Below are 15,313 nucleotides of genomic sequence, written 5' to 3' on the forward strand. Positions count from 1 at the left end.
GCTGATGCCATATAACTCTCCCTTCACGTTTCTGACGGATCCATAAAAACGTCGTAAAAGCTGATTCATTTCATTTTTGTTGATAATACTAAAATCGACTGCAGTGTTGTTGCTCTTTAACCAGGATGTAAATACGTTAAGAGCCCAGGACGTTTGTTTAACGGTATTAATTTCGTTTTTCTGCATTTCCAGCTCATCCAAATCATTATTTGTAAGCATGACAAACCTTGGAGGCTCATTGGAGGAATCAGGCTGGTCATTTATAACGTCATCCTCCAGTTTCAGATCGAAACAAATGGTTTCGAAGCCAATAGATTTAATTAAATCCGTGTAATTCATTTTGATACTTTTGATACTTGTTTGTAGTTGCGCGGTTTGGCTTGTAAACGCCGCTTCGTTGCTAGGTTACCTGTATGTGGCGGAGTAATACATGGAGAGCTTCGGTTACAGTGCTATAACATGTAATATTGGCACTCCTAGATCGCCTCTCAGCCAATCACATTGTAGGGTCGGAACTAACTGTGGTATAATGTTTCTTGATTTTCAGAAGGCATTTGACATGATCATCCACAAATTAATATTTTATACTTTGCTTTTTTACAATCTGGGCCACACCTTTGATAATATGGTTTCAACTTCATATAATGATATTAAAGATCTCTAAAGATCCTTGAAATACGAACAAATCAAACTTTACTCTAATCATAACTGGTTGACTAGAGATTTGACTCTCCAAGGTTGTGCTCTGTTGATATACAAGCATAATTTTTCATCATATCAGTCTTTGCTTTGGAATAATGAGCCTGTTACTCATAAGGCAAGATCATTATTTTCTAGATGTATATTTATATGTGGAATAAAAACAATATTCTATTCATACACCAGTTACTTGATGATAATTATCATATTATTACACACTCTGAAATTTTATATTGTCAGACCATATGTCGATTTTAAGCTATGTGATTGGATTCCAGAAAATATTTCCTCCTTACTTAAAGGGAATCACAATATTACAAAGGATTTCTCTGTACAGAATTATGTGACCTCTGTTAAAAGATTAGATATTGTGGATTAAAAAATGTAACTATAAAAGGCAGCTGCTATCTAAAAAATCCATTCCATTAGTAAAGAATCAGTGGTCAGCTGAACATAGACAAAACAGCGATTTGATTTGGATTCTTCCTTATAAATATATTATTACTAACCAAATTAAAGAGCTGTTTTATAAAATGCTGCATAGAGACTATCCCTAACCTTAATCTTAACTCTTTCCTGGTAATGGTACTTTGAGAAACCACCTCGATGTGAGTGATACATGTCTTTTGTAAAGTAGCTACAGAATCCATTGAACACCTTTTTTTCTATTGAGTATTTTAGTACTCTTTCTGGGTCGATCTCTTTTTAGATTTAAGAATGAAGCTCCGTGAGGATTTATTTCTTTGACCCTTTATTCGACCCGCTATTTATAATAAACGTATCTATTTGTATAGCTAAGTTTTATATACATAAAATGAAATTTCCCACAAACTGCGTTTTCTTGTCGCAATCAGCGGAAGCCACGCAGTATGCGCCTTTGTGACAGTGACGGTGTTCATACATCGACTCACTAGCCATGTCAGTCATTTATGCCCAGATTTTTTATCCCGTGAGAATTGGTCATAAATTTTATAGGCGTCCTATAGTAAAATTACGTTGCTCCACTTGGCCAAGCAAAACCAGTCTCGTCCAAATAGGATTATGAATGCCGATTATAGATGCCATTGCTCAAATACGTCATTGCGTCCGTCATATTGGTCCGGGTGAACCGCAAGAAAATACTTAATGGAGGAAGCTGGTTTAAAAAATAAAAATCTGAAAAAATGTAACATTTTCATACCTCAAACAATACGTTTTCACATGTAAGGGATTGCGATCTACTTCGAATGGTTATAATTACGATGTCTAGACGCTGAATGGACGGTTTAAATACGCTTAGGCTACGTGAGTTACCAACATGGGGTAAAATTATTCGTTGCCATGAACAATCATTAAAAACACGACTGTCAAACATGGATTTGGCTTATTTTCTATGTTTAATGCTGGGAGACATTCCTATAGAATGTATCGTACATAAAATGTGTAGAACGGTTTTTACATTGTGGAAATATATTTTTCAACCTTCCCGTCATTAAAACTTTTCTTGTGCTCCAGGTCAAAGTACACTATATCGATATAGTGTATAATTAACTACTAATTATGGACTACTGCATTTGACATAGTCGAGTCTGTTCACCTTATGTGACAGGTTTAGTGTAGCAATAGGGAACGGAACAGTTTTCTAGGTCCATGTTGCACGAAGACAGTTACTGATGCTACACTCCGCTGTTTCTTGTGCTTGATAATCGGCCTTATTTCGTTAATTTATGAAGATTAAGAGAGTAAACGAAATTGGAAAGAGAAGTTCCATTAGAAGGCCGTCTCTGTCGGGCAACGACGAGGTTTGATAGAAATGAGTTTGCTGGAGACATATGTTTTCTTATGTGAAATTATTGATAAACCCATACAACCATTATTGACAAAAAGTAGATGGACATCAGCAAATATAAATAAGATAGTAAAAAAAACAGTCTGCTGTTTTATATTCTACATTTTATAGCAGTGAATGGCCAATTATTACGGACAAAACCAAAGTGAAATATGATAGGCCTCCACTAATATAGTAGTACAATATAGCAAAGGTAAGCAGGTTCCCTTGCTCCTGGCTAAAGTGGGAGAAAAATAACTGAAAAGATTAAACAGAGTAAAGTATTTCACAATGTATGACTCACCACTCAAGGAAGTATGACACTAATTATCAAATCTTCATAGCTCACGACAAACCCACACTATCATGGGAATAAGTCGGAAAACTAAAGACAGAAGGTTAGGGTCCATCTACCAAAGACAAGGTTGACATCTGATAATTTTTCCTTGTCCTTTCAAAGTCCATTGACTTGTAATGTTCACTGCAGAAAACGAAGGGCTCACCGATAGAAAAACATTCACTTCATAAAATTAGCTTGCTAGTTTCCACTGCCTTCTTAACTCTTTTAGGCACATCTTCAGTTTGAAAAAAAAAATAGTTAGCTAGCTGCTAACTCGAATGGTTAGCTAGCTAACTACAATCTGATTCCTAATGTCAGTCACCTAGCCAACAGTACTAGGTATTTATTTCTCAAAATAATGATTTAATGTCCAAATCCAAATAAAAAACATTGTTAGTCTCACACATAAACGATCATTCCCCAAAATCTGGCCTGGTTTGTAATACACTTTGCACAGTCCCATGATACACACTACTCAAGACATCTTTTTGCAGTCCAGTCTTCTGAGAGTGATGATCTGACTTAGCAGTAGATATACCAAATCTGCCATCATGTCAATTCTACTGGCAGTCCTATTGTTACAGAACTAACAACTGCTGTATGAACATCTTGCCTATAAGTTGTTTACATCAGTACATTATTAATATCATTACGTATTTCAGTTAGACATATTTGATGAAGTTGTTTATTCATTTGTTTACGTTTGATTAAGCTCAATGCCACATACAACCCATCTAACATAAATGTGGGAGTAAAGCTTTATTATTATTGGCAGATTTAGATGAAAATCTGAAGCCAATTCAGATTCGCAGATCCACTTGAGGCATGGGACATTCTTACCTGTGTTCTCAAAATGAACTCAAAGTTAAGTTACAATAGAGAAATGATGAGATTTGGAGCAAATTTAAATATTTATTGAAACCATATAAAAATACATTCATTGTCTATCAAAAATATATAATATTTCTAAAAAAACACATATAATGTGTATATAAAAACAAGAAGCATAAAAATAAACACAAAAAAGTAGCACCAACACACAAACCAAACTGAAACTGAATCTGTTTGGTAAACAGATTTGGATTAAACTGTATCTTTCAAAGTTCAGTCTCTTTGATACAGGGCTGGGATTTATGTGGATTTGAAGGAACTGATTTCTCAGCAATAGCAGTCATCGTACTTGGCTCAATCTCCGATATTTCCTCCACTTTGTACTTTGTGAAACTAGTGTTCCAGAAGCCTACAGAAAATGAGGAGTGTTCAGAACTTTGTACAAAAACAGTCTGATTGATATTTGATGTGACAGTGGCTTTGTTGCAGCCTGAGACCTTTACCTTGTACTCTCTGTTCTTGGGCCTGTTTCTGCTTCTCTTCATTGCTACTCTTCGATCTGCTGCTCTCTACTGACTGATCAGACTCTTCAATCTCTGTGGTGGTGAGGGGGTATTTGGGGGGTCAATTCGTGTCATCATAAACATACAGCAAATATATTTAGCGACTATGACAAGTCACATAACAGTGGATTGCCATTTGGTGAGAGACTGGAATTCTTACCTTTCTTCCAGGCAACGTGCGCCCTCTTGAGGCGGAGCAGGAAAAAGGCAAGCACCACAACCAGGCAAACAATCAGGCACGTGACAAGCAGCACCAACACGCGTGACTTTGTTTCTTGTTTTTCATAATTGTGTTTCATTCCGTCTTTATCTTCAACTCCTAAACATGCACACATCAGTTATTATCTTCTGAACCATGTCCCAGTAGATGCAAAGCTTAAGATTACTTTTTAAATTAGAAAAATATAATGATGAAATAATGATGTACACATTTTAAGTTAAGGTTTATCATACAAGCATGCTAGACCTTGTTTTCAAGTCGAAGGTTTGAACACACATCCCCTTTGTTTATTTCAAATGTTTCTAAATTGTCTACAAAGTCTTTAAAACTAAATTACATTTAGATCTATGAAAAAGGTCAGGTGAAAAAAGTCAGGTGTGTCCAAATGGTTGACTGATGTCTAAAAGCTGGATTCTTTTACAAAGAGTGTGATGTATGCATCAGACTGGTATACTTTCTCACCGTGAGTGATGTTTGATGGTGTTATGCTGAAATTTGTTGCAGCACCCTCTGTGGATTCAGTTGTTTCATTTACTGCAATTAGATATTAGACATTAGATTGGATACCAGTAAAAATGACCAGTTTTATACACTGGTCTTCAAATATAAATAAGAACAACGTTTTAGGCTTTGGTGTTAACATAAGAGATTGTTTTGGTGTTGTGTTTGCAGATCTTACCCTTTGTGCTGTTGTGAGACGTGGTGCTGACACGAGGTGCTTGTTCATTTGTGGTTTCTGATTCTGAATGGTTGCCAGTGGATGCTGAAAAAAAAGTTAAAAATAATTTTGAGCAATCGATATTAAAATGCTTTGTAAGACGTCTCATACGTGTTTATGAGGGATGGAGTCTAGGTCTATGTAAGATTACTATTGGACTGCATGCAGTCAGAAAGGTGACCAGGGAATGGTGCAACAGTCAAGTAAACTACAATTCCTGAGCAGTTTCTGAGGAGGTTTAACATGCCTATATTATTTCTGTAAATGTTTGAACATTTTAATCCAATGTGGGTATGAATGTCTCCACTGACTGTTATTTAACATAAGTGGGATGATTACATCAGGTTTTATATTTTGCTGGCTGGGCATTGTTCCAAAATACTCACTTTTTCTGCTGATATGTGGGACCAGTGTGGGAGTGATTACTGTCCGCGTTAATCCGAGTGTGGTAGCTGAATGTTCCCATGGGGTGCTTGTGTCCATAGCTGTCAGAAATGACAAACTGTTAGGATGTTTCTATATCATTGATGAACTGAGATGTTCATTCATCATAGTCACAAATCGATAATTCTTTATTTCGTCCTTTAATAAACTTTCTCCAACACCAGGAAGTGTTAAAGTTCTGTCCTCATGTGATTTATGATGAAAGCCAAGGCAAAGCGGAAACCACCAGAAACTCTAATGTGAGAACTGTGCTTTCCCTGCAGTTGAAGGCCAAATAAAATCCCCTAATAATTTTCATTTCCCAGTTAAGAGAAAATGCCCATTGATGTCCAGTGTTGTTTTCATAAATGTCATGTGCACTCACTATGGTTTTCTAAGTCGATGGACTTCTCCAGTATTAAACTGCGTAGAGCAGGATGCAGGACCAGGCATCTCACAGTTGCTTTTTTCGTATGAATCTTCACACGCAGGAGACTTTCTGATGTATATCTCTGGGATACATTTTCCCATTCATAGTTTGGGGGAGCTGTAAGCAAAGAAGGTACATTCTTAGGTCATGTCTGGAGCCATGTATAATAACAGGCCAATTTGGAAAGAAAACTCATTTAACACATTTTAGTCCGATGTTCATCAGATCTTGTATGCTTAGATCAGTACATTGAAAATGGAAATTTTGTTCATGTTAAACAAAAATGATTACATTACAGCTAAATTAAATACAAAACATATACATTACATAAATACAAAACACAGATGATTCGATTACAGCTTGGTTTACAGTATTTTCTGTTCCATTTATTTAAATTTTGTTGTATTATTATTAGCTGTCCTTCACTGACCTCACAAAGCTTTGTTCCTGTATTTTTTGAGAGCGGGTAGTTTGTGAGTTGGTGGTGTGTGGAGGTGGATCAGCAGGGTAAAATTTTGATATTTAGTTATACGTCTGCCTGTCCAAGCCCACTCACCACATATCTTTTAAATGTTATATATATATATATATATATATATATATATATATATATATATATATATATATATATATATATATATATATATAGTCTGAAGACAGATTTCTGAGTAAGTGTTCTGTTTGGTGATGTTCAGATGTAGTCCGAGTGATGCTGTGCTTACTTTCAATCTCTACACCTCCCTCCAGAAGCCATGAGAGTTTGGGTGGATGTTCGTGTGCAGAAGCTGAGCATTTAATAAGTGTTTTATCTTCATGCTCTGTCTTTTCCAGCTTTGGAGTACCTAGGATATTAGAAATTTCCAGCAAAATTAGTTTAGTTGTAAAATTATTATTAGAGTAACTGGCCACATTTTAAACCAGACTTCAGACAAAAAGCACCATAGATGTGCAGTTTAATGTCTCCATTATTCAGTGTGAACACAGAACCAGACATTCACCGTATGAGCTGAATGAGTTTGAACTGTAAGTAATATTCAGTAACTAATATAACTAATATGCTGTGGCCCATAGGACTGGTTTTAAAAGAATTTTTGTCTCTGAATTCAGCAGGTACTAGTTAAAAAGGGAGGAAAAAGTCTATACTCACCCACAACTAATACTTTATATTTTTTTGTGCGGACATGATTGGTGTATTGTACACATTTGTAAATGCCTCTGTCTTGAAATGTGACATTAGATACAGAAATGGAAAATACGGACTTTGTTAAAGTCACGTGGCTCCGAGGGTCTTTCAAGACTGCAGATCAACAAAGATAAATGAACAGGGTTAGGGTTAGGCACAGTCCAGAAATACAACAGTCAAAAGTTCAACTGAATTTCAATTCTGTAATACAATGCAGATTACCCCCTTAAGCAATGTCACATATGTACCACATACAGTAGTTTGTAATGAGTAATGTCATATATGTACTACATACAGTGTTTGTAATGAGTAATGTCATATATGTACCACATACAGTAGTTTGTAATGAGTAATGTCATATATGTACCACATACAGTGTTTGTAATCTGCAGTTTTACCTTTTTTGCTGTTGAAGAACATGAGAAAGTCATGTGGGTTTCTCCATTCTACATCGTCACCATGGTTATGATTTACTGGGCAGGTCAGTCTCAGTGTCTGTCCCTCAACCACAGGGACCTTCTTCCATGCCTCACATTGCATTAGGCCTGTTCCAAAATAAACAGCAGGTCTACGTGTGAGAATAGTCAGACCTTCTGCAAACAGACTGTTCCCTATATGTCCAAGATCCCCTGTAACCCTAAAACATCTATTGACTATTCCAATTGCAAGCTTACATAAGAATACTGTCATCACCAAACCTTAGAGCAGCATCATTAAAAAGCTACATGTAAATGGAAAATTAAGGGGGTGAATGTGTGTGCGGTCTCCCAGTTTTTACTCATCACTGACCCAAAGTGTAACCCACACTACGGGATATTCTACTTTCCACACAAGGTTCACAACCACTGTTGTCAGACCCAGTAAGTAGCAATGGACCCTTACAAAAAGTGTAAGAATGCCACTTGTATATGGAAGATTAAGGGGGCAGATGTAGCTGTGGTCTTCCACACCACTCACTCAACACTGACTCATAGCGTTGCTTTCACTGCCTTTGGGGGGCTGCAGAAAGGAAAGTGTGGCTTTCAAAGCACCAGCGTGCATAAGCGAGCGCTAAAGGTGGTCGATAGATATAGTACTTTTGCCTGTGGTTAGAACGTTGTAGGTAGACAGGAATAACCACTGTGACAAACAAAGCTACATGACTCTGACTCTAACAGGAAGCGGTGGTGTTGTGAGACTCTTATCATACATGCATAAGAATGTTAAAAACACACAGAACGCCCCTCTACACCTCGACCTATGTGTCGATTTAATAGTCACTCTCAAAACTGTGTGGGTCGTCTAGAAACCATGTGGAACTGTAGGTGTAGTCCTCTCCATGAGAAACACTTCAAATTAAGATTGTGTAAGTTTAATAAACAACGCTTAATATCCTTTGATATTCTTCCTTAAAAATCTCTTAAGCTGTATTTTTGCCTTTTTTTTCTTTCAAAGGATTGTATAGTATTGGAGCTATATTGCAACAGCATAACAGTGTGCACGTTTATATGTGGTGGTCTACAACTTTTCCTTCTTAATTTTGAAATATTCATATTTAAAATACAATGAAGACAATAATAAATAAATAAGTCAATCTATCAGAGTGGAAACTGGAACCTGATAACCTAACATGTTTGTTACAATGTTTTAAATCTCAGTATTTAGAAGGAACATCAAATAGATTTAAGGAATCAATGTAGATTGATTGCAGATATGCAAGCAAAACACATGGCATCTGATTTCATTGACTATGAGTGACATGATAACTGCAAATCTGTTGAAATTACAAAGACTTAAAGTCAACAGTCAGATAATACAAAGGAAACATTTGAGTGTACCAGCTCGTAGTGACACATTTGGCAAAAAAATGTGAATAACATTAATAAAAATTAATTAACACTTCCACTTACCTCCTACAATTGACAAGACACTGTAAATAAATAGATACTCCATACTGCCCTGCAAGGCTTGAGCTGTGAAGATGACTTCCTCTACACTGCTCTTATACACACCAGCACTTCCATGACATCATATAATTGTCACGGTCTTTCCTACTCAACGCTGTATTTTTTAACTTTGAGGGACATTTTGACCAGTTACTAGTTCTCTATTTTATCTTAGCCTACTGACCAAGTGCTGCTTACGTGATGCAGAATAAGGAAATAAGTGTGGAAATTCAAGACTGTTTAAAAATAACTTTATTACGTTGTGTGTCATGCGGAGTGTCTTACCTGTGTGTTATGTTTGTTGGTTTAAGCAGCATGCTACCCAAATAAGGCGACAGTTTTATCAAACAGTATTTCATTGTATTCTTGTTAAACGTTTTTATCCTGAAAGTGTTGTATTGCAGTAGATACAAAAATATAAGTCTGTATAAATCTATGAGACTGTGCAGACATTTATTAGAATAATTCAAGTGGCCAAATCATTACGAAGCTTAACGTACAAACACAAGTCGTAGTGTAAAGATGGTAATAATTCTCATAAATCTCACTCTTGAAACAAACTTGCTTCGAGGACGTTTCTACTCGCTTTCTCTTTCTGTATTTAGTTCTACTTTCCGTAATAGTATGTATGCCGCCATCTAGTGGAACATGTGAATATCGACGACAGCCAGTTCTATAATTACAAGAGCTTAAGGAAGTAAATGATAAGGAATCAGTCAATTATAGCCGACATATATTCCATGACTGTGTATTTAATTTAGATATTTAGGGTATATGTTAATAGGTTAAATCGAGAAACAACCTAATTTCATCAACCTAATGGAGCCGTCGGGCATTCTTAAAGCTATATTACTCTTTAGTCTCGTCATGACCTTGCTGTTTTCTGAAGAATTACATCATCGTGGGTTGTAGTGGCAATAAAGATATTCTAAAATGTAAAATGTTATGTAACATTTTTATAATTTCATCGCATATTAAAATGCATTATTGCATTACCCAACGAGTGGTAAACATTCAGATATCTTATACCTCGTCTTAGTCTACGGGTCTGGAATTTGCAGGTTTCCAGAGCGAACTCGAAAGTGCCAGAAGGATCGAGTCTTGCAGGTGTGAGGCGCGTTCCTGTGGCTGGCTGCAATCTGATTGGCTGCCGGTTATGCACGGCGTTACAATTTAACGTTTGCTTCCCGCAGTGCGTGCGTCGCAGTGGTACAGAGCGGTAACCTACCCTCAGCACATCCCGAAAGGTATCAGGTAATTTGACCATAAGGTTTTACTTTTCCCTTTGTGAATGCATGGATGCTTAGGTTTGGACGAGCTGAAGCAGTTTAGGAGTAATATAGTACTTAAATGAAGGATGTTAATGTTAAGGATGGTAAGGCTGATTTTAACAGTGTTAAACTGGACACATATGTTAAAGTAAGAATGTAGAAAGTATACAAACGACATTACACATGACATTGGGATTTTTCAAAGGCATAACGCACAGGCTGCTCGTGGATTCCTGCCGGCATTGTCGCCTGGCCTTCCGCAGCAGGGCTTTGTCCTTCAGAGCTGCTGTTGGGGGATGGTAGTGGCGTCTCTCGAGCCGGTTTCTTTCCCGATGACTGGAGATAGTCCTCTCGAAATCGCCGTATGCGCATGCGCGAACACCTTTCTCTCGCAATGTCCTTTATTTGATCGGGTTGTGTGCCGCTACGTCGGGATTTTATTTTTTTAGGTTGTTCTTGGTTCAATGCTTTCAGTACGTTTTTACTGTAGTGCTGTTTTGTAAAGCGATGTTCATGAAAGCCTGTCACTGATTAATATTTTACAGCCAAGCCTCACCCTCCAACGTGCTGCATGCGAGTCATCAGATAACTTTACCTCACAACTCACAAGTTTGCCAGGCATTGAATCACTAGCTGACCTTTTAATACTTTGATACAAAAATTACTTTTTTTCAAAATTGGATGAATGGACATTTTTAGGACATTTAACACGTGTAATGGGACTGCGCGTCAATATCTTGAGTCTTTTGAAGTACACCAGAATTTTGTTTATACCACCATTTAGACACATGACTCATCTTTCTTTCCCACAGGTACAATGTCGAAAGGAACTGCAGTTGGAATTGATCTGGGAACCACCTATTCATGTGTGGGAATCTTCCAGCATGGCAAGGTTGAAATTATTGCTAATGATCAAGGAAACAGAACCACTCCAAGCTATGTTGCTTTCACTGACACCGAGAGGCTGATTGGTGATGCGGCAAAGAACCAGGTGGCCATGAACCCCACCAACACAATCTTTGGTCAGTTGACTTGCCTCTTTATTTTCAGTATTCCTATGTTTGAAAATCTGCAATTACTGTTTATTCCTGTCACTTCTTGTTTAATTAGAAGGCTACCAGTTGCAGGTAACATAATAAAATAAAACAAAATAACCACATGGTGTTATGGTGTCCTTGCAGATGCCAAACGTTTGATTGGTAGAAGATTCGAGGACACAGTGGTTCAGTCGGACATGAAGCACTGGCCTTTCAAAGTGATCAGTGATGGTGGGCGGCCCAAAGTGGAGGTAGAATATAAAGGAGAGACCAAAAACTTCTATCCTGAGGAGATCTCCTCCATGGTCTTGGTGAAAATGAAGGAGATTGCTGAGGCCTATCTCGGAAAGGTGGGTTTTGCAGGAGAGCTGGCATATGTGTTGTATTTCTTGTTTACCACTTGGCTGTATTCTAACCTGGATTTTCATATTATTGTTTCTTCCTTTTTTGTTTCAGTCTATTAATAATGCAGTGATAACAGTGCCAGCTTACTTTAATGACTCTCAGCGTCAAGCCACCAAAGACGCCGGCACAATTTCTGGTCTGAATGTGTTGCGAATCATTAATGAACCTACTGCTGCCGCCATTGCATATGGCTTGGATAAAAAGGTTGGTCACATGCACATATACATTTCTAAGTCCAGGGGAGTAACTGCAGTGTAATGTAACAAATTATGTAGATAATTTTGGTGCTACATAATTTATCAAACTTGTAGAGAAGTACATGGTTTCTATAGCAAGAGGATCTTTCAGACAGAGGTCCTTCAACTGCAAGCAAAATGCTTTGAACAGCTGAGACCCTTGGTCTGATAGTATAATTCTCTAGAAACCTTGTACTTCACTGATTTTGACTTTTTATAATACAATACACTACTTCCCAAACTTGTCAAAAGGTTTTTATTCTTTCAAGATATAGTTTGCACAATAAAAAATTGCCACTCAATTTCGCTGTGATGAAGTTGATTCCTGCCATTCGTAGTTTCCACCAGAGGTTGCAAAACCAAAGATGGCCCAAGTACCTTCCTTGGATGTCTGAGCGAAATTGTTATCCTTTTTTGTAACAAACCACCCCACCCCCTGCTGGGTTTGTAATGGGTCTTTCCTTCTAATTGCCCATAGGTTGGTTCCGAGAGGAACGTCCTCATTTTCGATCTTGGTGGTGGCACCTTCGATGTGTCTATCCTCACAATTGAAGATGGCATTTTTGAAGTGAAGTCAACTGCTGGGGACACTCACCTGGGAGGGGAAGACTTTGATAACCGCATGGTGAACCACTTCATTGCTGAGTTTAAGCGCAAGCATAAGAAGGACATCAGTGACAACAAGAGAGCCGTTCGCCGTCTGCGCACTGCCTGTGAGAGGGCGAAGCGCACCCTGTCCTCCAGCACTCAAGCCAGTATCGAGATCGACTCCCTTTATGAGGGGGTTGATTTCTACACCTCCATCACCAGAGCCCGCTTTGAGGAGCTCAACGCAGATCTCTTCCGTGGGACCCTGGACCCAGTAGAGAAGGCTCTCCGTGACGCCAAGATGGACAAGGCTCAAATCCATGACATCGTCCTGGTTGGTGGTTCCACTCGCATCCCCAAGATCCAGAAGCTTCTGCAAGATTTCTTCAATGGCAAAGAACTCAACAAGAGCATCAATCCTGATGAGGCTGTGGCTTACGGGGCAGGTCAGTTACAGAAGTCATGTTAATTTTTCAAAAAACATTTGTTTCTAGCAATTTTTCATTTTAATTGATGCCATTTTTTTATTGCCATTTTAATGAAGGCATTCTTACAATCGTCATTTTGTTTGGAGAGCATCCTCATAAATTCATTTTTCTCTGTGTTTTCTGTACTAATTCTATCTCATTTAACCTTCAGCTGTCCAGGCTGCCATCCTCTCGGGAGACAAATCTGAGAATGTCCAGGATCTGCTGCTGCTTGATGTCACTCCTCTGTCTCTTGGAATCGAGACGGCTGGTGGAGTCATGACCGCCCTGATCAAACGCAACACCACCATTCCAACCAAACAGACCCAGACGTTTACCACGTACTCCGACAACCAGCCTGGTGTGCTGATTCAGGTGAGAGCTTTTTACTAGATTTGTCATACACAGATTGCCGCACAAATTGAGAAGCAATTGTTACATTTCGTTGCACGTTAAATGCAACGCAATTTCGTTCTGCGTACACCCGTGTACAATGAATGACAATAAAGAATGTCCAAGTCTATACCCTTTGGTTTTGATCATTTTCACCAGGTCTATGAGGGTGAGCGTGCCATGACCAAGGACAACAACCTGCTGGGCAAGTTTGAGCTCACTGGAATCCCCCCAGCCCCTCGTGGAGTTCCCCAAATCGAGGTCACCTTTGACATTGATGCTAATGGCATTCTAAATGTCTCTGCTGTCGACAAGAGCACTGGCAAAGAGAACAAGATCACCATCACCAACGACAAGGGTGAGTGCAGCAAGCGTCCTGCCCCATCTGTACTATGGTTATAATGTATGCACAAAGATCTGTGCTCTCCAGTTTCATTGGCTAATGAAATGACTCTGGACTCTGTCCTTTTCTCCACAGGTCGTCTCAGCAAGGAGGACATTGAGCGCATGGTGCAGGAGGCTGAGAAGTACAAGGCTGAGGATGACGTGCAGCGTGACAAGGTGTCTGCCAAGAACGGCCTGGAGTCCTACGCCTTCAACATGAAGTCCACTGTGGAGGATGAGAAACTACAGGGCAAGATCAGTGATGAGGATAAACAGAAGATCCTAGACAAATGCAATGAGGTCATCAGCTGGCTTGACAAGAATCAGGTAATCAGCTGTCGCTGTAATTTATTACTATACAATCATTTCTAATAGCTTAGTAACCATAGTCTTACAGTTGTGTATTGTTTATCCTTCTGTCTAAAGTAAATACTTTTTATTTTGCTTCACAGACTGCAGAGAGAGAGGAGTATGAGCACCAGCAGCAGGAGCTGGAGAAGGTCTGCAATCCCATCATCACCAAACTGTACCAGAGTGCTGGGGGCATGCCTGGGGGGATGCCTGGAGGGATGCCTGGGGGGTTCCCAGGAGCTGGGGCCGCACCTTCCAGTGGTTCATCTGGACCAACCATTGAAGAAGTTGATTAAAGGAAGATATTCATATAGATCTATTTAATTTATATTGATCTCAGTAGGCCTTATCTGTATGCAATTATGACTATTTAAAAGATGACCATTTAACAGTGTGGAACTGAAAAAGCACTTTAAAGCAAATAAAGAGTATGCTTATGAAGGCCCTGTATTATGTCTGGGTGAATAATAAACGTCCCTAACCCTGAAGATCTGTGCCTCCTTTTGCTCTCTAGTTTCAATGCAGTGGAAAATTTGAGTGCATAATATCTTTAACAGACCCTAACCATAAAGGTACTGTGAAAGGTGAACAAAATGTGTCCTAGAACAGCCCTTCTACTCTCAGTCCAAAATAAAAACAGGCATTCTGGCCAACCATTCAATAGTGAAACTAAAAGAAGAGTGGGTTCTAGATGTTTTGGCCCGATGCACAGATTCATTGGGGTCTAGAGAAGGCCTGTTCACATGGAAAGAGTGAGTTTTCTTTCATTAATATAAGCATCTTTAACATTTGATATGACTTTGCATTGATATGTGCTGAGGACAGCAATGCTGACTGGGTGTTGCATTCAGTTCAGCTGGGATTCAAATTCACGTTCCTTGAAGAAATGAGGTCCCTGGGCACTCGAGTTCACACAAGTGACATTGGACCAAATCGTAAGTGGTTCACGACAGGGTTTATGGCCAGGTTTGTCAAGCCATTTGTCATTGATCAATACAAAATGTATCAGCAACATGATTTAAAATATATTTTTTATATGCAA

The 15,313-nt window shown here is 38.6% G+C and overlaps 2 protein-coding genes and 1 non-coding gene across 6 annotated transcripts; 2 read left to right on the forward strand and 1 right to left on the reverse strand.

Annotated features, from left to right (window-relative positions):
- Positions 1-3,744: 3,744 nt before the first annotated feature.
- crtam (cytotoxic and regulatory T cell molecule) lies at positions 3,745-10,759 on the reverse strand. Of its 3 annotated transcripts, none has more exons than XM_077020490.1 (11): positions 10,627-10,759; positions 7,613-7,759; positions 7,179-7,328; positions 6,754-6,873; positions 5,987-6,148; positions 5,565-5,663; positions 5,140-5,223; positions 4,923-4,994; positions 4,401-4,559; positions 4,181-4,273; positions 3,745-4,086 (listed from the first exon to the last, which is right to left on the reverse strand). In XM_077020490.1, exons 2-11 carry the CDS (start codon positions 7,752-7,754, stop codon positions 3,944-3,946), a joined length of 1,224 nt encoding a protein of 407 aa, XP_076876605.1. In that variant the 5' UTR covers positions 7,755-7,759; positions 10,627-10,759; the 3' UTR covers positions 3,745-3,943. The 3 variants fall into 3 exon arrangements, with proteins under 3 accessions (XP_076876605.1, XP_076876606.1, XP_076876604.1); XM_077020491.1 differs by lacking the exon at positions 10,627-10,759 and adding an exon at positions 9,425-9,443; XM_077020489.1 differs by lacking the exon at positions 10,627-10,759 and adding an exon at positions 9,104-9,240.
- Positions 10,238-14,759, forward strand: LOC143525980 (heat shock cognate 71 kDa protein-like). Of its 2 annotated transcripts, none has more exons than XM_077020487.1 (9): positions 10,238-10,393; positions 11,223-11,432; positions 11,592-11,797; positions 11,904-12,056; positions 12,567-13,122; positions 13,316-13,518; positions 13,696-13,894; positions 14,015-14,247; positions 14,373-14,759. In XM_077020487.1, the coding sequence occupies exons 2-9, from the start codon at positions 11,228-11,230 to the stop codon at positions 14,565-14,567; spliced, it is 1,950 nt and encodes a 649-aa protein (XP_076876602.1). In that variant the 5' UTR covers positions 10,238-10,393; positions 11,223-11,227; the 3' UTR covers positions 14,568-14,759. The 2 variants fall into 2 exon arrangements, with proteins under 2 accessions (XP_076876602.1, XP_076876603.1); XM_077020488.1 differs by having other exon boundaries at positions 10,273-10,386.
- On the forward strand, positions 12,393-12,487 carry LOC143526269 (small nucleolar RNA SNORD14). Its single transcript, XR_013133847.1, has one exon. It is a non-coding gene; the product is annotated as a small nucleolar RNA SNORD14 (small nucleolar RNA).
- Positions 14,760-15,313: the final 554 nt, after the last annotated feature.

This window comes from Brachyhypopomus gauderio, chromosome 10 (genome assembly GCF_052324685.1).
Source record: "Brachyhypopomus gauderio isolate BG-103 chromosome 10, BGAUD_0.2, whole genome shotgun sequence".
Classification (NCBI taxonomy): domain Eukaryota; kingdom Metazoa; phylum Chordata; class Actinopteri; order Gymnotiformes; family Hypopomidae; genus Brachyhypopomus; species Brachyhypopomus gauderio.